A 26,061-nucleotide genomic window follows, 5' to 3' on the forward strand; every position below is an offset into this window, starting at 1 on the left:
GAATTTACGTGGTTTATAATGACAGGGTGTGAGGAGAGGAAAATGCTTATTCTGCCTTCGAGCCAGAGTCATGGCTGCAAGTGAAGAGCTGGAGGTGTAATTTTTATGCACATCCAACTCCCTGGGTGCCAGCCAAGCCCTTCCATAGAGGCACCAAGGGATACAGCTGGGTATTTCTCTGGAAATACCTAACTGCATAGCCAGTCAAGCAGAGAGTATACGTTCAGGTGCCTGGGAATTCTCTGGACCTGCTTTGGTATTGGCAGAGAGTTCCTCAGCAGGGGGACTCTAAGTGACCCTGGGACTGCCAGGCATAGGACAGGAAGATCAACCCACCTCTCCTGATTCAATCATTCCAGCAAGTGTAAACTGGGAACCTACCCTGGTATCTCAGTTCCTCCTCTGCAGAATGAGGTGTTTAAAGCACCTCTGTGGTTGCTTTCTTAATGAAGATAATTACACTAAATTTCTTCAAGCAGCATCAAGCACAGCATAGGTATTTAATAAAAGTTTGCAATTATTATTTTATTCCACACAAAATGTTGTGTTAAATATTAGGGCACTGGTATAAATAAGGCCCTCGCCCACCAGCTGGGGAGACAAACAATAATTATGATGTAATATGCACTGACTTATGTATAAACTATATAAGCTATATGGACCAAATATGAACTTACCTAAGCTGTTATAGGAACACAGAGGCAGCCAGGAGGGTCAAAAAGGGCTTCCTGGAGGAAGGGATACCTGGCCTGTGTCCTGTAGGATAAGTGAAAGTTTCCCAGACATAGAAGATAGAAATGATCCTGGCCTGGAGTAGCATATGTAAAGGCCCTGGGGCTCTAGAGGAAAGGATAGTGTTTCTAGGGAAAAATTGGTCTAACAGGATCTCGGGGTGGATATATTAGACACCTACTGCTGTGTCATAAATTACCCCAAAACTTCATGGTTTGAAATAATATTCATTATCTCATATTTCCTATATGTAAGGCATCCAGGTGTGGCTTAGCTTGGTTCTTTGGGCTTTGGATTTCTCCTAAGGCTGCACTCAAGGCATCCAGCAGGGCTGTAGGAAACTCAGAGTTCACCTGGGGGAAGGATTTGTACCAAGCATATGCACATAGTTGTTGGTTGTCTGCAGGTACAAGTTCCTCCATACTATGACAAGAGATTGCAAGAAACTGTGAGAGTCTGTGACAAAAGAAAGAACCCACACCTCAAGTTCTTTCCATAAGGCAGGTTGGACACAGCTGTTGACCTCATCTGTGTAATCCAAGAGAGAGTAAGACAAGAGGGTGCAGTCCTTGATAGCCTAGCACCTGAAGTGAGTCACTGGGTACAGCCCACACAAGGGGCAGAGGTCATGTCCAACCATCCCCAGGCACAACCTGCCTGCTGATCCCCAATGATTCACATCCCTTCCACCTACAGAATACAGCCACCCTTTCCCCAGGTCTACAAACATCTCCCGTGGCAGCATCAAAGTTCAGACTCACCATCCAAATCAGGTCCAGGTGTGGATATGGCTTGAGAAAGTTGCTTAAGCTGAATGTGGCAATGTGTGAAACTAAAGAGAGAAATGATCTGCCCCTGTGATATACAACATATAGTGTTGGGATAGGTTAGGACAAAGGCTATAGACATTCTACTCACAAAGAAGTACTGGTCCATAACAGTTTTGAAATCTAGCCAGAAAATTTCCAGAAGTTTCTTGATTAGGTTTCAAAGCCTAAAACAGATTCTTCATGACTCTTAGCTCCACCTTCTAAGTCCCTGGTAGCTCAGTCATGTGTCTTTTGTTTGTTTGGTGCTAAGGATTGAATCCCGGGCCTCTTGAATATTAGGTGAGTGTTCTACTGCCGAGCTGCTTCCTCAGTCCCAAGGAAGAATGTGTTTGAAGCCGACTTGGTTCTTCAGCCTGCTTCCTGCTGAAAAATTTGAGGGTCCTGTGGCCTTTTTTATGTTGTGCTATCTCGGTCTCTTTCAGTCCTAGTTATCAGTCTGAGAATAGTTTTCTCAAACTGGGTTTCTGTAAATCTCACTGAGATTCCCTCTCTGCACAAAAGCCATACCCATAGCTTTGTTTGAACTAAACCCTTTTCTACCCAAGCCCTTACATCTCCCAGAGTCCCTAATGTTTGGTCTGGAGACCTTCAAGGCCCACTCTAACCTCTTTCAAAGGCCTTTATGTGACCCTTTGATGTTTCTGTGGTCTTAACCGAAGGCCACACAGTCACATTCTTACCTTTATCTCCAGACTGCCTTTCTTTGACAAAGTTCAAAAGCCATTTCTTAACTTTATCATCTTTTGCTATATTGGGAGCCTAAGAACCATCAACACTAGCAAGTCCTGGTCCTTCACGTTGGACACTTTCCCCTCTCCTCATAGATCATGTTCCACACTTGGGTTGGACATCTCCATAGCAAGATGACTACTGTATGAGATGCACATTCTTCTTGCCACATAACCACAGACAAGTGTTGCTAAGATTTCTGCACTACCTAGCAAGGGTCCCCTTCTACCAGCCTCCAATGATGTGTTCCTCATTTCCATCCTCAAAGTCCACCTTTCTGTGAACAGTTTCTGTGAGGCAACTGGAGATTTTATAGCAATTTCCTCAAAGAATTTGCAGCCTCTGCCCACTGCCTGGTTCCAGAGCCACCTTACATTTTTTTCTTTTAAAGTATGTGTCTCAGCACTATCTTTCTCTTGATACTTAAATCTATATTCATTATCTATTCCAGTTTGTAACAAATCACCTCTAGCTTTAGAGCCGTGAAACAACATCTATTAGTATCTATGTGTCAGGAATCAGGCGTGTCCTAGCTGGTCTGTCACAAGGCTGTGGTACAGGTGTCCCCTGGGGCTGCAGAACCTCAGAGCTTGCCTGGGGAATGATCGGTCCTTTTCCAACCTTCCTCTCAGTCACTGGCAGGCTTGGGTTCCTTGCAGACTGTTGGCCAGCAGCCACCCTCTGTCCCTGCCACATAAGCCTCTCTGTGGGGCCACTTTCAACCTGTCAGTTTGCTTTAAGCAAGTGAGAGGGAAGAGAAGGGAGAACCATGGGCTTTTATAGCTTAATACCAAGTGACATCTCATCATTTTTGCCTCGTTCTAGTCACTAGTATCGAGTGTCTGGGTAAAGTCCATACTCAACAGGGGTCTACACAGGGTATATGTACCAGTAGGGGGCACTGAAAGCATTTCAGAATCTCAGAAACAGTCCATCTGGCAAGGTCCCAATGGTCTCATGTTGCCATGTCAGACTCTTGTAGGTGACAGGCAGCCTCTGAAAAATTTCATTGCTGAAGGGGAGATTCTTGGAAATACAGTTCACAGGCTACAGCAGAGGTCAGGGCCAGCACCATGGGCCACATGGCTGAGCTCTCCTGCTTGAAGCTGCTTTTGTGTGTTCTTGCCTTCTAAATCATTCTTCAGAGACCAGGGCAGGCACCCCCATTCCTAGGGCACTTCTCACACCCCAGACTTCATCTACGCCGACAATGTCCATGACAGTCTATTTATTCTCAGCACACCTCAAGGGCATGTATTACTTGTAGAAGTGTGACAAGAGGTGACATGATGGAACAGAGGGGGTATCAGTGCCTTTGTGACCTTATCATTATGACCTCACTCCACAGACATGATGTCTGTCTTGGAGGCCAAGCAAATAGACTTCTTTCCCCCCACTTGATATGTTAAGTGAAGGCTGAAAGCAATGGTAAAATCCCATAATGGTTCTGTAGCTCAGATGCCAATCAATTGTTTTGCAACCAAGATCAACTTCCCTGTTGTGATTTGAGGGAAACCCAATCAATAAAATATACTCATTTCCCTCTCCAGTGCAGAATCAGTTGGCAGATGATGGAGAAAGCCAGATGAGGATCACGGTGTCACTTTGATTACTGAGGAATCAATTGGAAGGCAGACTTCAATACACAGTGCAGGGAGAGAAGGAGAGAGGAAGAAAGGAGGGAAGGAAGGAGACCCAGTTGGGCAGGGCCTCTCAAGCTCACCAATAGTTAAGACTACTTCCTACTTCCTCCAAAGAGTGAATGAGAAGGATCCTTCTGTGGTTCTGGGACCTGCAGCATCAGAGACACTTGGGAATGATAGAAATGTACCTTACAGGTCCAGCTTCCAGAAACACTGAGTCAAACTTGGGGGAGGATGTACCTTATTAGGGTTCTAAGCCCAGCAGAACCACTGATCTAGAGGAAATTACCTCTCATGTAAACATGAGACCCAGAAGAAAGTATTTCCCTGAAACATTCTGCCACACATGGTCCCCACCCTATTCCTGGGAAAATAAATCACAGACAGAAAGTTCCCCCAGCTCCCATAGTTGGTTTTTAGTTTGTAGCTGCTCCTAGGGACACCAAGTGGAAGCTCCTCATGATCTCCACTCCATAGGAAAGATGTCATGGGTCTGGGGCTTCCCAGCACTGCCTTTTTCTCTTGTATTCACTGCAGGGGTTACCATCCTCTCTTTGGTGTTTGATAGTCTATGAAGATTAGAATGACCAATAAGACCTCAAAGATGTAAGCACATGGTTTACTGCTGAAACCCCTCTGTGTCTCCCTGTGCTACTTACATTTCAAAATGAGCCCCTCACCAAGGCCTGAACCTTTCCAACCATGTCTCACTCTTGTCACATTTCCAGTCACTCTGGCCTCTCTCTGGCCTGCTTAAGATGCTGCAACCAATCCTGCCTGAGAGCCTTTGCACTCGATGCCCTGCTGCTTGAAGGATTCTTCCCTAGGAACTTGATGTCTCTGGGCCTTTGTCCTTTAAACCAAAATGTCATCCCACAGAGAGCCTCTGGCCACCCATTCCAAGTACCTGCCACCCTGACTGTCATTGTTTACCTTATCACCCTGGTTTATTTCCTTCAGACCATTTGACACTATCAAAAAATATTCTGGTGTGTTTATTTGTTGATTTATTTATTGTCTGTCTCCTCCCTAGGATCAGGGCCCTTGATGTTTGCCTAGCACCAGAACAGTCACTGGCATCTTGTAGGCGTGAGATTTACATAAATATTTGTTGAATGAGTGAATACATTAACGTTACACAAACAGAGGAGAGAAGGCTCAGAGTGGAGGGATTTGGGCATCAAGACAGTGATGAGTCTAGAGGCTTTGCTTCCCAAAGCAGAGCACCCGAGCCCTACTGAGTGGGCCTGGGAGTCTGCCACCATGCCAACCCCAACCTGAGCTCCAGGCGCCTCACCCCACCCTATCTCCCTTCACTGTCATTACATTACAGGCATTAGAAGCCAGCAGATGCATACCCTTCTGTTATCTTTTCATTTTCAGCACAGGCCCTACACACTGTTTTTAAAACTCTTGAATTACCACCCACATTCACATAATTAACCACAGAGGAAACTAGAAATAGGTGTCACATGGGCGGGGGCCTGGCTGTGGGTGCCTCTTCCCAGAGAGAATGGTGGGCATCACACAGCCCCTGCCCTCCAGATGTCCACAGTTTGGGCTGTGGCTCCATGGGAACTGCTGCAGAGTGGTTACCTCCAAGGACAGGAAATTATAAGGGCAGGATAGAGGATGGAGGGAGAAATAATGCTGAAGATGGTCTCTCCTAGAATTATGACGAAGCTAGCATTTATCATGCAATATATTAGTTATCTATTGCTGTGTAACAAATTACAAGCTTAGTGGCTTGAAACATGCTTTTATACAGTTGAAACATTTCCACATCTACACCTATGTTTATACAGCTTCTGTGGGTCACGAATGGCTTAGCTGGGTCCATTCTTCGAGGTCTCACAAGACTACAGTCAAGGTCATCAGCCAGGGCTGTGTTCTTACTTGGTGGCTTGACCACAAGAAGAGGCACCACCCACTTGTGTAGCTGCTGTGGCCTCTAGTTCCTTGCAGTGGCAGGACTAAGAGTTTTCGTTTTCTGCTGACTGTTGGTCTGAAGCTGCCCTCAGCTGCTGGAGAGTCCCCAAAGTTCCTTGCTACATGGACTTTCTGAAGTCGGCTGCTTGCTTAATTGAACAGCAAGGGGAATCCTCAGGGCACATTGGCTAACAAGATGATGAAATATTAGATATCATTACATAATCATGGAAGTGACAGCCTGTCTCGTTTGCCATACTCTATTGGCTGGAAGCAAGTTATAGGTCCTGACCACAGCTAATGGGAGAGGATTATATAATAGCGTCAACACCAGGAGTAGTGGATCACAGAACAGCTACCCTAGAGGGTGTCCACCATAGTACATGTAGGCAGAGGACTGTGCCAAATGCTTTTTGACATGTGTCATATCATTTAATCACTGAAACAATCTATAAGTCAGGCATCATCCCCATTTCCCAGATGAGAAATGTGAGGAGGCTCATAGGAATGAGGATTGACCAGAACTGGCCAAGGTCCTGCCGTTGCTCAGGTTGGAGCCACCATATCACAGCATCAAGTGAACTTGAACAAGCTTAGAGGCTGAAGGGTCAGCATCCTTATGGTGAGGAGCAGAGGCTGAGAGAGGCAGGGGAAGAGAGTAGGAAGAGGAGTGTGGCTCCCTAGGAAAGGTGAGACCAGAAGGAAAGGATAGGTGTAGATGGCATTTTGGGAAAGAAAACTGAGAGCACTTACATCCAATGATCTCTGTTTTCTCAATGAAGCAGAAAATGAGGATTTCCCCTGAGAAGGTGGAAGATAAGCTGAGGGGAAGCAGAGCCAAGTTGGAATAGCAGCTGTGGACAATGGGGATAGGAATTTTTTGCCAGCATAAAGGCAGGTTGCCAAATAGAGCAAGGCTACTTCCTCCATGAAGACTTTGGTGATGGGATTGGTGGGTGGATCCCAGTCCCGCCACAGCGTTTTGTGTGTTCACTTTTAGCACCATGCCTGGCAGTGCTGTGATTGATGCCAAGACCATCTCTGTCATCAGAAGGAAAGTTCTTATGGGGCAGGAACCTAACACTAGTCCCTGTACAGCCTCCCCATACCCAACACAGCGTGTAGTATGGGGAGATTCTCCATGAACGGCCTGATTGCAGACCCTGAATTTCCCAATCACTCCACTGTATGACCTCTCATCCCTAAAGACTCATGCAGTTCTAAAAGATTTTTCAAACTATGTTTTTACTTTTCCTTTGAAACGTAAAAACCCCAGTAGTGAGTGGAAAGTAGGGTTAGAAATGGAGTTGGGATACTCTGTCGACACATAACTGGGAACAAAAAAAGATCAGTTTAGCGTTTTGACTCAATCTTTTTGATGCCAGGAAGTAAAAAGAACCATTTCACAATATCTCATTTCAATCCATCTTGATACTGTCCCATATTTTATTGCCAGAAAAATCCAGATACATTACAGACACAATACAACCCCATTCATCTAAAATTATTAAGTAGCAGAAAACTTACAGAAAATGAAACCTATGGGCTCATCTTCAGTGAAAAGCCCAGGAGAGTGGATGCCAGGACTATCTGCCATCACAGCCTCACTCTCTGGCTGTGAGAAGAAAATGCGAGCTGCATCGTCCCTCAGCACTCCCAAGGGAGCCCTGAGGTCTGCTCTGATTGGACCATTGCTGAGCCAGTCTCTGGTCAGGGAGATTCTGACCTCTGATCAAGTCTTGGTGATGTTATCATTTATACCGTTTAAACCTTACTTACACTTTCAGTTTCTCACACCAGAGAAACTATTCGGTATTTACACATGTGTGTCCTGGTTATTTCACTTAAGAGTATGACTTCAGTGTGCATCCTTTTAGCTATAAATGTCTGTACTTTCTCCTTCTTCATGGCTGAGTGGTACTCCATTTTATAAAAAAACCACATCTTCTTTATCCAGTCTCCAGTTGATGGGCACTTGGGCTGTTTCCAAGTTTAGGCTATTTCAAACTGTGCCGCTATAAACATGGGTGCGCATATATTGCTGTTGTATGATTCTTTTAATTCTTTTGGAAAGGAATTAAAGAAGTAGGGGAAGTGGGAAGGGTAGGGGAAAGGAACGAAGGGAAAAGAAAAAATGAGGAAAGGGAAAAATGGAAACAAAGTCTCTGTAAATAGGGAAGGGTGGAGGGGGTGAAGGGAGGGCAGGGAAAAGGGGAAAAATTAAGAACTAAGATACATCATGTAAAGGTACAAGATGCCAACGATGAATGTAACTATATTTTATACCTAAAATGTACCAATAAACTTAATGAAAAGAAGAAGGGAATAGGAAAGAAAAAAGTCTTGGTGACAAAGGGAGTCATAAAAAGGAGTAAGGTGCTGTGTGTGGCCAAGAGGGAGAGGAACAAGTGTCAGGTGGTCACGAATTCAATGAGGTTACGTATTTGGCCACAGAACAATGATGAGGTCCACCTGGAAGCTGCAGTCAGAGACCTTATTTCACCAAATTACTGTAGTGCCTAGCTAGGGATTTCATCTCAGTCCACTCAGGGTAGCTGAGCCTTACAGGAGATTCAGTATCTGGAGTGAAACCCCTGGTCATGTAGGTCCACGGTCCCCATGGTCCTGCCTATGAGAGGAGTTTCCTGCTGGGTGTCTGCTCATGCTTTGCTTCTGGGGCCTCACCCACCTGGACCTGAGGGGTCCTCCCACCTGCATGACCCCTTGGAACCAGAAGGTCCTACACCTCCCATGAATCCTTCATCCTGCTCCATCCCATGTGCTCAAGCCAGCCCATTTGGACACCACCACCCTCTCTTCAAGAACCAGCCTTGGGCCGGGAATTTAGCTCAGTGGTTCCTGTGCCTGCCTCGAAAGCGCAAGGTCCTGAGTTCAATCCCCGGTACCAAAAAAAACCAAAAAAAGAACCAGCCTCCCGAAAGTCACTCCCCAGCCCCAACCTTTCCACCCAGCAGCCAACTTCAACGCAGCCACAAAGGCTTCCCTAATGTCACTCATGACACCACGGCCAGGCAACGCAGTTCAGCAACATTTTATTTTTCCAAACTGGATCCATCAGTTTTGCCTGCCTTGGGTTTTCCCTCTGCACTGGCATCTAGCCAACCTTCGGAGGTTCTTCCTGGCCTGGCATTTTTTATGGTAGGTTTCAAGACCCTTGAAGTACTTAGCTCTCTCTGCTCATATGGCTGCTTTTCCACCTCTGTGGTTGCAGACCACATCTTCCCTGTGGCCTTCGCCACCTGCACCACAGACCAGTTGGGGTTCTCCCTCTTCACCTGGGCATAGTGGTCTTGGCAGAACAGCAGGAAGGATGATGGAGGCCGTCTGGGCGCCTGGGGGTCCCACTTTCTTCTTTTCCTTCTCTTTCCGACATAATTCATCATTTCTTTCTGGTATCGGGCTTTGTCGAGTTTTGCCAGGGCTTCGTACTTGGCCTTTTCATGCTTTGAGACAGCCCTCCATTTTTCCAAACACTTTCTAGAGAACTCTTTAAAGCCAAAGTAGGTATTTGGCTGCTGCTCCGTGCATTTGTTTCAGTAATTCAATAAAAAGTGGATATAAGAAGAAAGGTTCACCTTGGGTCTTGGCTGTACTTCTTTTCCCATGTTCATAAAATCATGTTGTCCTTTTTTTTTTCTGGTTTCTGTCATTTGGACAGTAGAGACTTTTGTCTCCTCGCACCAGGAGCAATCTAGAAGGTGCTCTGCTGGCAGTGAATGTTTCTCTCTGCAAGAGCTGCACTCAGAGGTCTGCCTTTTCAGTGGTGGTGGCTTTGTTGGGTCAGAGGAGGGAAATTGTGACATCACCCATAAACTGGCCAATCCTGGCCAACACTTGTAAGCATTTGCATACAGGTGCTCTGATTGGTTGGTTGCTCCATGATCTGTCTGTATCTCTCCAGAAAGATGATAGTTTATCCAAAGAAAGCTGTGGAGCAGCTGCTGCCACTGGGAATAATTCTCCTTGGCTTCCTTGAGGCAATGGATTTTGCTCAGCTTCGGGGGTTTTAAATCCCTCAGGGGTAGTAACAAGGGTCTACCTTCCTCACTAAGAGATTGTCAGGTTGCCCCATCCTCCCTTCCAAAGACAGGCTGATAATAAAGAACTGGAGGAGGTGGCTGGCTCAGAGCTGTCAGGATAAAACGTGAAATCTTTCTGTTTGCCTTGAACAGTGGCAGCTCACGCCATACAAAGGGTTTAGTAGTAATTCTAAAAATAATCAGCTATGACAGCTGTGGCTCGGTTGCTGTCAGGACAAAGTTGTCTAATTTAAAACCGGAGCACTTGGGCTATGAGTCTGAACCCTTCATTTCTCTGAAGAAATTTGAGGGGAAGGATGGAGGCTCCTTAATTACACTTGAGTCCATGAAATTGAGAGCATTCTTAAGCCCATCAGGAGGGTCCACCCTCTCCTGTGAAGGATCCCCATTACTTAGGGTTGAAGCACAAGCTTCTAAGAGCTCCATTCAAATGAGTTGACTTCTGGCTTTTGGTAAAAGTAGTTGCAAATATTCCCTGAGTCTTCCATTTGGAGGGAAAAGAAAGGCATCGTTTGTTGGCCTTTGGCCCCTGCAACATACTCATGTGAGATTGAATTTAATACAACTTCCTGCTAGATAATAGTGCCAAATGTACAGGACTAGAAAATTAAGTTTCAGTAACATGAAAAGTAACAAGTTCAAGGTCAAACAGTCACAGGTGGGAGTGTGAGCTTTGAGAGCTGAAGGCCTGAATCAATCAAACCTGTGCTCTATCTTGTCTGCATACAGTTTCCAGCAGCTGAGCATGGCAAGGAGGCTTGCCTAACTCCAGATCCCAGTGGGAAGTTCTGCCAAAGCCATTCACAGGGATCTAAGATTGACTTCAAATTTTGACTTATGTAAAAGATGGAAACCAGATAGAGTTCCCAGGCCTGAGTTCAAACCCCACAGTTTTCGATAGCTGTGCCCACCTAAAGCATGTTCTTCCTCCCTATGAGCCAGTGGATTCTCATAAAGTAAGCATTTCCAGGAAATCCCCTCCAGGAGATATTGCCTGTATGATATCAGATGGCAGTAGAAGTAGTCTGGGTTAGTGGGGTTGGGGGTTCTTGCCAATGGGAACAGATTGCTTTGGGGACATTAGTCAACCTAAGTAGTTTGGTTTTTTTTTAAACTTTTTCTTCTAAGGAGTCAGAGGTTGGCTCACCTGTTTGAACTTGAGCAAGGCTGTAGAGATGAATGGGACACAAGTACTTCCTGAAATTCAAAGATGGGACTTGAGGAAGAACTTTAGCTGAAGTCTACACATATTAATCAGACTCTGCTCGGGCAAGCATGCACACACATACACACAACACACACGCGTGCATGTGATCGTACACACAGCAGCTTATCTGTGCCTCTGTGCATAATCTTCCATTTATCTTCTTGGGATAAGAACCAGGAAGATGAACCAGATAACTATCTCATGGCTGGCAGATCCATGATAAAAGCAGAGGTGAGTGTTATGCCAACCCATTGGCTCCAGAGCAAACTATCAACTTGCAGACTTACCAGGGAAGTCCTCAGTGATGGGCGGGGGGGGGCTTGGGAGTGGCAATATACCTGGCTCTCTAAGTCAGTGTTGTGTGCTGGTGTTGATTTGTCCTTCCAGTCTCCCTTTCCACCCTTTTCTACTCAGCTTTCTGCCCTGGGAAATGACCCCACAAGGGCCACATCAAGGGGCAGGGAGACCCCAACAAATCAGGGGTGGATTACGGTGAGGTTGAGATATTTATTCTCCTGGCTCTTCCTTGTGGGTCACCTAGAACTGGCTGTTCTCCCTGAAGTAGGGAGGTCTCTGTTCCTCTGAAGATGTACTCTATAAATGACTCTCAGTCTTAAATTTCATTCTCTTTCCCTGTCCCTTCCATCCTAGGTTGGTCACAGTTCCACTTTTGCTGGCTCTGAGTACTCTGTCACTTCCCTACATTCCATGACTTTCCTATACCCTGCACTCACCTTTGCAGATCATCTCTTTATTAAACACTCCTCCTCAAATTATTTTAATTTGAGCGCCATCTGTTTCCTGCTGGGTCCCTGACCATACTACCATGGCTCTGGCCTTACACCATGTAGGCATCTGTCCAAAGCAAAAGGGTATTGAGCCTCTAAAGACCCAAGTGCCACAGCCACACAGTCCAGATCAGAATGCAGAGGCAGTGCCTGCCAGGGCATGGGCCTACCAAGGCACATGGCTTGGGAAGAGACATCTAATATCCTGCATGGAGAGATGACCTTTAGGCAGGGGTCTGGACACAGAGGACCAGATAGTACATATTTTAGGTTTTGTGGGGCACAGAGTTTCTATTGCAAGCCCTCAGCTCTGCTGTTGTAGCTCAGAAGCAACAACAGACAATGCATACACAAAGGAGTGTGGCCTTTTGCCAATAAAACTTTATTTACAAAACAAGCCATAGACTGGAGGTCATAAATTTGTTGACTCCTGGTCTAGAGATGGGCTCAGTATTTTTAAACATGTTGATTGCAGTCTACAATTAAAAATAAAATTTATATCATAACTCATTTACATACACATACATAGTTAATATTTATCTAATGATAAATATGTGCCAGCTTGTTCTGAGTACACTGTGTATATCATTTCATTTAATCCTTATGACAGCCCTATTTGCGGAGAGGTATTTTTACTAAGTGTAAAGACAAAGGTAGCTAAGCTTAGAGAGGTCACAGAAGCAATAAGTTTTATGAATCTATACTTATTACCTGAGTGATAAACTCATTTTCTCTCATAGTCTCCTCCAATTTGGGTAGATTCTCGGTCTTTCCTTCTTTTCTCAATACCTTGACTCTTGAAAAGATCAGGGGTTTGACCCTGAATTTGGGTTGTCTAATGCTTTCTCAGGATTTGACAGGGGTAAGGACGAGGGTGACATGCTCTTATTGTGGCATCATAGAAAGGGGTGTGATATCAGTGTGACCCACTACTGCTGCTGTCCACTGAGACTGTTCGGTTGAGGTGGTGCCTACCAGCTTCCTTTACTGTGAAGACACTCTTTGTCCACTTCCTGTCCCTAAGTCCAGCCCACACAGTGAGAAGAGAGTGAGCCAGTGCTTTCATTCCTTTCAGTCTGCTCATGGCTTGATCATTACTCAACTTCGATCACAGCTGTAAAGAGCTAGACTAGCCCAAATTCATCCAGTAATAAATGACGAAGCTAAAAATTTGAATTTGTATCTGTCTGTCTCCAAAAGCTGGAAGGCGAATTTATGTTACTGTGACCAAAGAAACAGGTACTCATGGTCTGCAAGGGGACTTGTGTAGACAGAGTTTTTCAGATCAGTCCACACACTGTGACCCATTAGTGGGTCATGAGATCAGCCTATAGAGTGTGCCATAAATAACAAAATAGAGGAGACTAAGATGTGACAACTAAATTCAAATGCATAATGCTAAATTGGACACTGGAACAAAATAAAAAGTGGAAAACTGAAAAAATATGAATAAGGCCCCCCAGGCAATTAGAAGTACTCTGCCAATGTTGATTTCATAGTTTTGATGCATGTTCCTTAGTTATGAAAGACACTAACCTTGACAAAGCTGGGTGTCCACAAAATTTGTGTACAATCTTTCCAGCTCAATTTCTATTTCAAACTACAAAGGTTTTTTTTAATCTCTTAGATGATAATATTCCTCCAGTATCAAGACACCCTGCTCTTGCTGTGTCACCTCTAGGAAACGTAGTGCCAGATTTTCCCGACTGCAGCAGCCTATGCTCTTGGCATATCTTTGGCAATGAGGCCCACACTAGGTACCTGCTCACCTGCTCACCATTGCACAAGTCACCTAACCTTGTTGACCACCCTTAACATTTCCTAACAAAGAAAAGCCACTGCTCCAAAAGGCAGGGTAACGAGGCAATGAGCAGAGGCGGCCCGATGTGCCATCACAGGACAGTGAAATCCATACACAGTTGAGGGCTGTTGTGATTTATGCCAGGCAGTGTGGGTGCAGCTCTCCCTCACCCTTCTCCAGATGGCCCGGACACACGCATACACAGCACACAACACTCAGCTGGAATCATTTACACTCTGAAAAATCCCAGGGCTCAGGCCACAATAACAATAGCCTGAATACTGGCACAGGTGTGTAATGAATGGTTTGAAGCTTCCTCTGTGGAGTGAGACTCACTCGTTCAACTGCTTCTTGAGCAAGATGTCTGTGGTAGGTAGAATAATGCTTCTCCAGTAGTGTTCACATCTTAAGCTCTGAAATTTGTGAATATGTTACCTCAGTGGTCAAAAGGAACTTTGCAGATAAGATTATGATAAAGATCTTGAGATGAGGAGGTTATCCTGAATTATCCAAGGGGATCTTCATATAATCACCTGGTCCTTAAAATAGAAAGGGCAAAAGTGTCAGAGTCATAGAAGATATGATGACAGAAACAGAAGATCAGAGTCAGAGGGATATGAAGATCCTCTTTGAGACAGAGAAAGAGACCACAAGCCAAGAAATGAAGGCACCCAATGGAAACTGGAGAAAGGCAAGCAAAAGGATGCTCCCCTAAAGCTACCAGAGTGGGAACAGCCCTGCCAACATCTTGACCTTGGCTCAGTGAAATCCGTGTTGAACTTCTCACTTCTGAGTTGTAAGACAATAAATATGAGTTAAGCTACTAACTCTGTAGTAATGTGGTAAAGCAGCCATAGGAAATGAACGGAGGATCTTTCTCATCCAGCTGGTGGTCTACTATTTTTCCTGCAGAATTCTTAAGCCCTGTTGGTGTTAATAAAGATGAAAAATCTATACCACCATTAATTGGATTAGATGAGCATAGAGCATGATCTACTCGATTTTACACACTCTTCTTCACTCTCTTGCTGACTCATTAAGTTACTAATTCACTCATTTGCCTACCAGTTAATTTACTCTTATATTCTTTCAGCTCATTCACTCACACACATCTCAATAAATAGCTGTGGAGTTGCTGGGATAGTGTGGTCATTTCTTTGGTGGCCACTGATGAGCAGTGTTTGAGGGGGTGGCTGTGTCTTAGGAACACATCTGAACTCCTCTGGATCTCTGCCTGTAGAAGGCCAGACTGGGACAGGGCAAGGCCATAACCCGCCAGACTTAGGTTCTTTGGCATTGACCTCATGCTAGGAACTGATAATCAGATGATAGCATGATATTTCAATTAAAGTGATGATAATACTTTCTCAGTAGTGGTGAACCTATGGCACACTGGCCACAGCTGGCTATTTGTTATCATTGAAAGCTCTAAAAGGTTCATTGTCACTGCTTTAAGCACATCACCTCTGGAAGTCTAGAAACAAATTACTTTCCAAAGCCATGCAGCAGTGAGTGGCAGAGCCAGGTTTCAAGTTTGGGTTTGTTCAATACCTAAGTCCATGTGTTTCATCTGTACTTGTAGTCTGGGACCTCCCTTGGCTGGGGCCAGGGAGAGGAAGAAATCAGGAAGGATCAAGGCCAAGTACTTCATGAAATGGACAAGTGAAGAAAAAATAAGTTGTCTACATCTCAGCATTTAAAGGGATTCAGGTGAGTCTTTTTCCCATCCAGGTTGGTCTTCATTCCAGATGTATCTAGTTGATTTATCTCTTAATTATAGGAGGCTCTTGGGCCAGCAGATAGATAGATCTGGATGACCCACAGAGCTTCAGCTGTACATGCAGGTATGCACAGACCATAGGTCCACTCATGAGGGCAGAGGCTTTCCAGAGAGCTCAGATGAGTGGTCTAGAGGACAGGTGGACAGAAAATGGAACAGATGATCAGAAACAAGAATGAGATCTTCAGGTTAAGGGTTGGAAAACCTAGTTACCTCTGGCAAGATATGGAACAGATCTAGAACAAGACCAACTCTGGGGAGACAACCACACAGCTTTATGTTCCCTCCTCATCAGTTGGAAGGTGGCGTGATCTTTCAGTCTAATCTCTTGACTTTCTCCCAACCACAGTGAATATCTTTGGTCTTGTCTTCCTAGCCCTCATCTCTTCTTTTGAGCACATTTCTTCTTTTGCAGAACTGTCCCCAAACCAGCCATGGTGTCCTCACTGGGACCATGGCCTTGACCCTATGAATAGGCACATTCCCTAGCCAACACAGTTAGACACACACACACACACACACACACACACACACACACACACTCCCATGGGCTTTTTAAATTAGAAGCAAGGGCAAAGATCTTCATGTTCTCTCTGTTGATAAAGGTATGCAGGTGAATCAGGGGGCTGTTATTTTTGCAGTATATCAAGTGACTGGAGAGATCAATAGGTGAAACAGGAGGATTTATTCCAAATTTTAGGTATACACTGACTTGGCAGACTGATGTCCAAAGGCTGAGCCCAGAACAAAGGAAAAGTTCCAGTTTTATACCTGTGTCTGAGGGGGTGATCTTTCTAGTGGTGCAAAACTGGGGGGAGGGGAAGGGAGGTTACAGAAGTGAGACAAAAGCAGAGAAAAACAATCACACAGTGATAGCCTTGTGACTTAGCCTTGAAGGAAGACAGAGCCTTGTGAATCTTATGATGTGATTATTTATATATTTGGGGGGGTGGGGTACCAGGGATCAAACTCGGGACCTTGAGCTTGCGAGGCAGGCACTGGAACCACTGAGCGAAATCCCCAGCCCACCTTGTGAATCTTGTGAGAACAAGATGATGTAAACTTTGTTTACAGGACATAGTTGCTGATTTTATCTGTACCAGAAGAAGGAATTACAGCTACAGGGGTGGAGGGTAATCTGAGGTGGGGTGAACTGCTCAAGGTTAGGTAAACCTTGTTTTCCTTTAAATCCTGCTTTACTATGGGTGGGCACAGTTCCAGCCTCAAACAACCACCATTCACAATAGAATGAGACCAACAGACAGAGATAGGGACAGAGAGGGACTTGGGGCATTTGAGTTCTTGGTTCTAGGCATCCCTCAGGACAACCACAGCTTGATCATCTTATGAGTTGGCTACAGCAGCCAATAATCTTTTTTGTATTCTAAGCTTATTTGGTTTGGATTTCTGCCACTTAAAAATATAAGACATTATCCCAAATGTGATGGAAATGAGTAGTACAAGAAGACAGGAGCTCTTCTCTCCACAATTTTTTGGGTCTCTCTTTCTTATCCTCTTCCTCTACATGGTCTGTTTCAATGCCACTGTACTGATGACTGGATCCCTGGCAGCTATTCAGATAGTATGTGCACAACACTGTCCTACATAGGCCCTTGTAGTACTACTGTGTTTGGGGCACTTGCTCTGTGCCAGGCACCATGCTAAGAGCATTTATTCACATCTCACTTAACCTCTTAATAATTTGCTCTATAAAGTATGTGCTATTGTTTCATTATTAAATAGATGGAGAAACTGAGGCCAAAAGCAAGTCCATTTTACTTATCCAAAGTGAGCCAACTAATAAGTTTGGAGCTGACACTTTCCAGGCAGGTTCCTTCTAGGGCCTGGACACTGAGTCTCCACCTCAAACTACTTCTACTCTATATGTTAGTCCCTTTGCCTGAGAAACTCTCTTGCTGCCTAGAGACATGGCATGACCAAGAGAGGTAGCTGCTGTGTCTTGAAACCTTAGTGGGAGCTCTCTGAGTACCACTGCACCACCTGTCACCCTCATAATAGTGTCATGGGGCTGTGGGTACAGAGCATCAAGCCAGCTCTGCAAGGTTACATGATTGGTGAATGGTGGAGGCAGGATGAGAAGCTAGCTTTGTACCTAACTGCAAGAAACCTTACTGACCATAGCGTGGTTAGCCACCACTCAGCAGCCAGCTGAGAGGCTCAGTCATCCAGCTGGGCCTCAGGGCTGCCTTCTGGAGAAGATCAGAGCCTGGATAGTGCTCAGACTCAGAATGGCAATCGAGTGGCAGGCAAACACCAATGCAGGCGGCTCCTCGATAAGCCATCTGCAAACACTTTCTCTGCATGAGAAGTGTCATCCTGCTCTAATCTCTGGAGCCCTCTGCAAGGTGAGCCTGCCACCTTCCCTGGTAGAGCAGGTTCCTTCCCTGAGTCATGCTTGCCAGTGACAGGAGGACAGTGAGGAAGGCTGAGGAAGCAGGAGCTGGTGGAGGGAGTGGTCTAGTGTACTGGCTAATCTGGGTGTGTCAGTGTCCTGCCTTCTACCCTTACCCTGTTCTGTCACCAGAGTGGATACAAGCTTTCTGGATTCTCTTGGAAAATTTACACTGGCTGCTCTGGAGTTTGCTTGGTCCCCGTGTCCTCTGAAATAGGGTACAAGGAATTGATAAGATCCCACTCCTTTTCTCACAGCTAAACAAGGGAAGAAAATAGTTCACATTTGTGAGGCACTTACTGTGTGTCAGGTGCAGTCCTTGACATATTACAAACAGGGGCACAGCTGTTCAGAGGATTCTGTTGCACAGACAGGGAAATTATGGCTCAGAGAAATTATTTCATATGTCCACATTCTCGTGTCCAGTAAAGAATGGACCCTGGATACAAAAGAAGAATGGTCTGGTTCTAAGACACACCCCTTAACTCTTAACCTTCTCAAACCTGTCACCTTTGTGTAGGAGAATAAGACAGGTGATCAACCAGCCAGGTGGCACCTCCACATGGGCAGAGACCTGAACCATGCAGGGGAGAAGACCAGGCAGGGTATGAGAATACTGTGGTCACCAGACTCTGAATGCCTGCATCCTGCCCTGGCCATCCCTCACTGGGGATGAATATCTTGTGGTCTGGGGGCTACTACCCTCAACCTCATGTCTAACCTGCAGCCATATAAACTTGGGCTGGGGACAGGGCACAGCCCACTCAGGGCCCCACATCTGGTCAGATGGATACTGCTCTGAGAGTCTGTCCCTAGCAGGCTAGAGCAGAGCCTGGAGGGAGAGGATGTACAGGTGCAGGACCTCCATAGAAATGTGATGGGCTGAGATGGGGAGGCAGCAACAGGAATGATAGAGGTGATGCTGGGGCACCCTTTCACAAATCCCTCTGTTAAAGCCAGGTGCATGGCCTCCTCTTCAGACTGAGAGTTCAGCCCCTCTCTCTATCAAGTGACCTCAAAACAAGGCCTCAGGAACCTACTTCCTGATACAATCCTCTGATTGGTCCAGCTTGGGTCACACGGCTACCTTGATCCAATCAGCTATGTTCTGAGAGCCACATGATGCATTTCACTGCCACTTTTAGGGAGCAGTGGATTGAGGGAGGGAGACTAGTCTTCAGAGGCATCAGAAAAAGGTAGAACTGCCTGATTTGGAGATAGCAAATGAGAGTTGGGCAGCCCTGAAGGGTGGCTGGGGTCCACCACAAGCCACCTGGTCCAGAGGTTAGTCCCTTGTACCATCCTTAGACCCAACCTTGTCCTCTCACTTCAGCATCACAGGTGCATCCAATCCATACAGGCAAGAAGCCTCTTCCATCAGCCCTGCCAGCTGAGGATAGAAGAAAGTGGACAAGCATCCCTCAGAACCTTCTCAGTGTGTCACCCAAGCACATAAGACCTGGGATGTCCGTAACAAAGCTGTCCTCCCTCCAGTAGTTACAGCCAAGATTCCTGTCCCTCAGCGCTTCTGGGCCTAGACACATGTCCTCCAGAGAGCCTTACTTCTGGAGGAAAAACATTTACCTGATGTGGTTTGTGTGGGCTCCCTAGAGCTCCCAATTAGCTGAGCAGGAAAGAGCTCTGATAATTTGTTGAGTTTACTGCATTGCTTCTGGGAAAAAGGAACATTTGCCCACATTGATTACCAGATCCCATTGTTGTTGCACTTGGGGTAGATCTGCATCTGAGGAGTCCCCGGGAAGAAGCCAGCAGCTGGTAAGTGAATAGGGAGTGTGGCACCTGGCTCAGGGATTGGTGTGATGGGTAAGAATGGCTTCCAGACAGGTGTGGGCAGTGCCCTAGGAAACTGACATGCACCCAACATAGTATCTCTGCCCCCACCCCAGTTTACTTGCTCACTGTCTCTTCCTCCATTTTCCCCCACACATCCCTCTGCTTTCATCAGCAGGGTTTCATTCGCATATGCACCCAATCATTTCTTTTTCCTCTGAGCAGTGTCTATTGAGCCCTTTCTTTGAGTCAAACACTCTACAAGATACCAAGGAAGGAATGATGAACAAGAAAGACAGCTGCAAAATAAAAGACAGATAATAATAAGAAGGGAGACAGGTCTTTCACAAATGGGAAAGGGATCAAGAGGTGGGGGGGCGGTGAAAAAGGAATTAGGATATGTTATATACATGTACCAGCTCCATACAAGGAATATAAACATTATGTATTGCAAACATGTACTAATAATGGTAAGTAAAATTTTTTTAAAAGACTGCTGTCATGTGCAGGGGCTTTTAGCTCAGGAACAGGCCCTGAATCATGCCTGATGAGACCAGCACAGAGGAAGAGAAGGTGCAGGGAGCCCAAGGGGTGTACAGGAAAAGCAAACCTGACTTGCAGGGAAGTGCAGACTTCTTACAGGCAGTGACTGCTGCATGAGGAGGAAGAAAGGAGGTACTTAGGGAAAGGGTTCGAATAGATGCAGGTAGACAAGGGGAATTTGGCAATGAGGTGAATTACTGATTGTTGGAAACATCCCAGACATACAGTGATTGTTGGGGTTCAAACATTAGGCCTGGAAGACTCTGAAGTCATTCTCAAATCTAAGATTTGAAGATTATCTGGTTCTCATTCTCCTGATTCCAGACAAAATATAATTAGAAAAGATGCCCATCACTGGAAGCAAGAAATGCCATTCGTTCATTTGCTATTCACCCAGTCATTCCTTCAAGAAGCAGGCATAATAAAAGTTCCCTTTACGCTTCTCCACCAAAGTCGCTCCCCGAATGAGCCAGTGCTCCCATGGCCTCAGAGCACCCACTGCCAGCAGCCCCCACTCCCCACTGCTGTACACTTCTGCTCCCTCCAGCTGAGCCGTACACTTTCTGAGAATCAATTGGGTATGTTGCCAACTCTCTCCGTGCCAGTCATACTTGTTATTGTAATTATGTGATTTAAATTAAACATCACATAAACTGATGAAATATGAGTGTGAAAGGAAATACAGTTGCAGCTATGGAAACTCAATTGAATGCTTTGGAACAACTCCATAAAGGAGAATATCTAAAAAGAATTGCTTTCTAAATATTAGGTGTCCATGAAAGAAACACCTTCTCCCCACAGGATAAGTTCCATGGGGACAATGAGGACTGGACACATATCCCTAGTATCTGGCATACAGTAGGTGCTCAATACACATTTGTTGCCCTGGTGACTGCTAGCAAAATTGGAAATGGTGAATGGAATTCTGCTTGTAATTAAATAAGACAGTGTGGAGAGCAAACCCATGGTCAAAGGGAAGCCCATGGTCCCACATTAAACCATCTGGCAATTAAATGGGGGGTGAAATATTTTACATTATAATGAAATGTTTAAGCTTGTATGTGTCCTTTTATGATTCCCTACTGAGAAGTTAAATTATAATTTACCAACTACATCATCTGTGAGGCTTCCATAATGGTAGGTCAGTGACTATTTTCTGTAAAGGTCTTGAAAATATTTTTGGCTTTGTGAGCTATCATCTCTGGCACAACTATTCAACTCTGTCATGCAACATGGAAGCAGCCACAGATGCCATGCAATATATGCATGGTTGTGGTTGTGACCTGGTGAAACCTAACCTTTAGTAACAAGCAGCAAGCCATGCTTTGCCAACCTTTGTTCTCTGTACTGATGCATCCTGTGTGCCAGACATAGTGTAGTGTTGCTGGAGATACTGAGACAAAATAGCTGCTACCCTAGCTTGCAGAGAGCTTCCCTTTTGATGTGGAGATGTTTATGTCAGAAGATGATTTCAATGTGGTATATATCCAGGATAATGGTAGGCGTGTGCCTGTGCTGCCAAGGGACAGGGAGATGGAGAGGTGGAAGACAAAGGACAATTGGCTAGGTTTATAGGATCGATGATACTTTGCCAGGTGGGGCAACGGAAAAGGCCATTCCAGGTCAGGGAGCAGAATGTCCAAAGGCATGGAGGCATATACTTGCTGTGTCCTGGGATGTAATCCTTGTGTGTGGCTGGAGATCAAACTGAGTGTCAGTGGAAATGGGAGGACATTGAAAGTTTGGGCTTTATTCTGGAGCCTAATGGGTTTGCCCCTCACAGATGGATTTCCAGTAAGACAGAGACTTGATCCAGAATCCCCAGAGCATGAAAGATGGTTAGGAGGTAGAGGGCAGGTCAGAAGGTTATCTCTGCAGGCCAGGTAAGAAGTGATGAGATCTTAAGTTGACTACAACTTGACATGGTGGGTATGCAGAGGGAGAGTCAAGGGTGATGCCTGGGTGAGTAATGGGAGCAGGATAACTGGCTGAGGGGAAGGTTTGACTTATTCAGAGCATAGTGACCAATCCCAAGTACAGATCAGATAGCCAGGAGTGGAAGCAGTATAGAGTGCCTCAGGCCTTCAGAGATGTGGGCACAAAATGTGGGCAGGTGCTGCTAGGGAAGAGTCCTGGAAGACTAAAGGGTCTCTTTTTAAAGGTAAGCCCAGAGCTAGGAGACTCTAGCAGTCTGTCTTAGTTACTTTTCTTGTTACTGAGAAAAAATACCTGATACCCAAAGTTAAAGGAGAAAAGGTTTATTTAGCTCACATTTTGTAGAGGTTTCAGTCCATAATCAGCTGGCTCCAAGGCAGGGTGCCACTGCAGAAGGGCATGACAGAGGAGAAACAGTTCATAGCACACAGAAGGAAGCAAAGCAACAAGAGATGACCACAGCTCTTTCTATCCCTTATCTTATCCAGGCTACTTAGGACAAGTAGCACTCACACCCTTTGTCCTAGTCCCCTTGAGCCTAGCACTGCACCATGATTCAATCCCAGTGTTACACACTCTAGCTCCAGCCATCTCTGAAAAAGCCCCACCTATGACCAGGTAAGGCTTTGGGGGGACATCTAGACACAAGCCATAACATTCTGCCCTGTCCCCCCAAAGGCTCCTGCACATCTTATTATCCAAAAGGCATTTAGTCCATCTTCAAGAGTTACCAAAGTCATAACTGTTTCAGCATTGCTGAAAAGTCCAAATTCAACATCTCCTCTGAGATTTAAGGCAAACTTTTAGCTACAAGCCCCTGCACAAATGCAAAGAAAGTTAAACACTTCCAACAGTCAATGGGACAAGGTAGACATTTCCATTCCAAAAGGTACAAATGGGGGATAGCAAGGAAGGGGAACAAAGCAAGACCAAAATCCAGCAGGGCAAACATTAAATCCCACAGTTCCACTTCCAGCATCCCTGGCAATGTGTGGCAAGTTGTGAACTCCAAAGGGCTCGGGTGGCTCCACCCCTAGGGCACTGCAAGTGGTTGCAGCTCCTATGACTTCTCTCTTAGGCTGACTCCACTCCCTTCTTGGAGTTTTCCTCAAATGATCCATGTTGCTGGCTTCTCCAAACTGCTGGGGTTTCCAGCACACCTTTGGCTTCACACTCACAGCTTCACACACTACTCTCTCAGGGGCACACTGCCTGGCCACCCAGGCCTTCTTTAGAAATCTGGGTAGAAGCCTTCCTGACCACAACTCTTGCATTCTGCATGCACCTAAAATCAGCACCACGTGGATTATGCCAAGATCTGCCACCACCTGGAGCAGTAGCCAGGCTTCGTTTTCTCTTGCCTGTATGGGTGCAGTGCCTGTGAACCAAATCCCGAGGAATAATTTCCCTAGGCTGCCACCATTCTGGAATATGGTGCTCAGGGGCTCTCTTCTCAAAGCAAAGTCTTTCACTTTTGGAATTTTGAGGCTGCAAAGGGTGGAGTCCTGCTGCTTCTTGTGATGCCCTCAGGCCATCTTTTCTATTCTTCTGTTCCTTCTCAGCAATCAATATCTCCTTTGCTCTTTCTTTACAGTTCACAACTTTGCTGGAGTTTCCTTTTGGCCAAACTCAGAATGTTTTGAATCATTCTGCTGGGCTCTTTGCTCTTGATTCTCAACATAAATCTGACTAAAAGCCCCCAACAGTAGCCATGCCACCACCTCATTAGACTGCCTTGGAATTTCTTCTGCCAGATTAGTCTGACACCCTTAATCTCAGTCTCAGGCAAAGTCTCTAGACATGAGCAAAATGCAGACAAACTTTCTGTGAAGGCATAACACACACCATCTGGAGTCCAACAGCCAATACAGTCCTTCCTAGCAGAAACCTCCTGAGTCTGGTCTTGGCCAGCAACTTTTCTATCAGCATTCTGGTCTTCTGAGCTCTGACCATAATCTCCCATCAAGTACACCCTAAGGTGTTCCAGCGCTCCTTTTTCAGGCAGCATCTGTAAACCTTTCCTAACTCTTCCCCTTGCCACAAGCCAGTTTCAAAGGCTCTTGAGCCACATGGCCAGATACAGTCACAGCAATGACCCCACTTCTTGGTACCAAATTCTGTGGTAGTTTTCTTGTTGCTGAGACTAAAAACTCAACACTCAAAATTAAAAGAGGAAAGGTTTATTTAGCTCACATTTTGTAGAGGTTTCAGTCAATAATTGGCTGGCTCCAAGACAGAGTGGAACATGGCAGGGGTCATCACAGAAGAGAAACAGTTCATGGTGCACAGAAGGTAGCAAAAGCAATATCTTATCTTATCCAGGCTACTTAAGCCAGGTAGCACTCACACCCTTAATCCTAGTGCCCTTGATCCTAGCTTTGCACCATGAATCAATCCCAGTGTTACACACTCTAGCTCCAGCCACCTCTGAAAAAGCCCCACCTATGACCAGGTGAAGCTTTGGGAGAACACTCAGATACAAGCCATAACACAGTCCATTTCTCAAAGGGCAGTATGTTCATTCCAGGTATTCACCCAGTTTTTGGAAAATGTAAAACATCATGGAATTGTCTTGCAAAAAAATCATGGAATTTCCTTGACTTAGTGTAAGTCCCAGGAATTCGGCTGTTGGCAACATGGTTGTGAAAAGCGTCTGTGATGAGACTGAGTGGCAAGGCTGAGTCAATAAAGGCTGGCTTCAGGGATAAGGGGAAGATTAGGTAGGGAATAGATGCCCTTTGCTCACCACTCACCATGACAATTCCAGGATTTTCCTGATGGTGTCATGGTGTCCTCTCCATCCCCTGTAGCAGGTGGGAATGGAAGAAGGGCTGAGAGTGCAGACAGGGTGGTAAGCATCTCCCATATTTCCCATTTTTCCAGGCCAGCCTTGAGGATGGAGGGAATGTTTATATTTGTTCCTAGGATGAAGAAAATCTTCAATCCTCCCTCAGAGCTGGGTGATGCCCAGAACCTAAGTAGGAGATGCTGCCCACCGTAGGTGCTCTCAGAGCTCAGAAGCCAGATTCTTATTACCAAGGAGTAGAAGCAGCACAGGGACTGTGACATCCTGCTGACTCCTAGAGATCATAGGCATTGCAGGGGCTCCCCATATCCTGGAAGCATGGGGAAAGTGGCCCCACTGCAAGCCCAGTAAGTACCTTTACACACCATGAGCCTGTGAGTGGATCAATGAAGCTTCTCCCGTGGCTGTCAGTGTTCAGGGATGCTGGGATTGCAACCACAATCTCCTTTGTCTCAGCTTACAATTAGGCAGCAATCCCTTGAGAGTCACTGTTGTCATCTAGTGCAGCTGGGGTATCTCTCAGCACCCCCAACATCCTGACTGTACCAGAAGCATCTGAGAAGAAATGCCTTCCACCAAGACTGCTCTGAGCTTTCCTATTACCAAGAGAAAAGCTTAGAGCTTTCTGCCCAAGAACTCAAAGCCACTTTTCCCATAATCAACTACACGCATTAAAGGCAGTGATTTTTTTAAAATTCTCTCTAAGCCAGATTCCATTAATGAAGCCCCATTTAACAGAAGTCAATTTACCAAAAAGAAAAAAAATTTTGAGTGTAATTGCTTAAATACATTTTATGTTGCACTGCAATAGCAATTTACTGGGCCAACTCGGAATTCCCCAGACCCCCTACAGAGAAGTTAATGTGGACAGAAAGGTTTGAAGGGGAGTCTCTCTCTGTGTTTCTCTCCTTTAATTATGATTCTGAGAGGAGCAAAATTAAACAGGATCTTGAGGGGAGGAAAGGAGAGGAGGGAGCAGAAGCAGAATGGAATTCACCCTTGGCTGTTCTACTGCCTTCCTGCATGCTTGCACATATGTGACAGTATAATACAATGGCTGAGGACATAGGCTC

The 26,061-nt window shown here is 45.6% G+C and overlaps 2 protein-coding genes across 8 annotated transcripts in view; one reads left to right on the forward strand and one right to left on the reverse strand.

Moving 5' to 3' along the window:
• Positions 1-26,061, forward strand: part of Csmd2 (CUB and Sushi multiple domains 2) — a 582,265-nt gene that overhangs the window by 245,843 nt on the left and 310,361 nt on the right. The gene's annotated exons all lie outside the window — the stretch shown is intronic.
• Hmgb4 (high mobility group box 4) lies at positions 8,902-9,726 on the reverse strand. Its single transcript, XM_087215350.1, is given in 2 exon segments — positions 8,902-9,057; positions 9,060-9,726. Coding segments are annotated over 2 exon segments (747 nt in total). The 5' UTR covers positions 9,688-9,726; the 3' UTR covers positions 8,902-8,938.

The sequence above is a fragment of the Heterocephalus glaber genome, unplaced genomic scaffold, assembly GCF_053883595.1.
Source record: "Heterocephalus glaber isolate CG9 unplaced genomic scaffold, H.glaber_assembly_v1.0 deba00001452, whole genome shotgun sequence".
NCBI lineage: Eukaryota > Metazoa > Chordata > Mammalia > Rodentia > Bathyergidae > Heterocephalus > Heterocephalus glaber.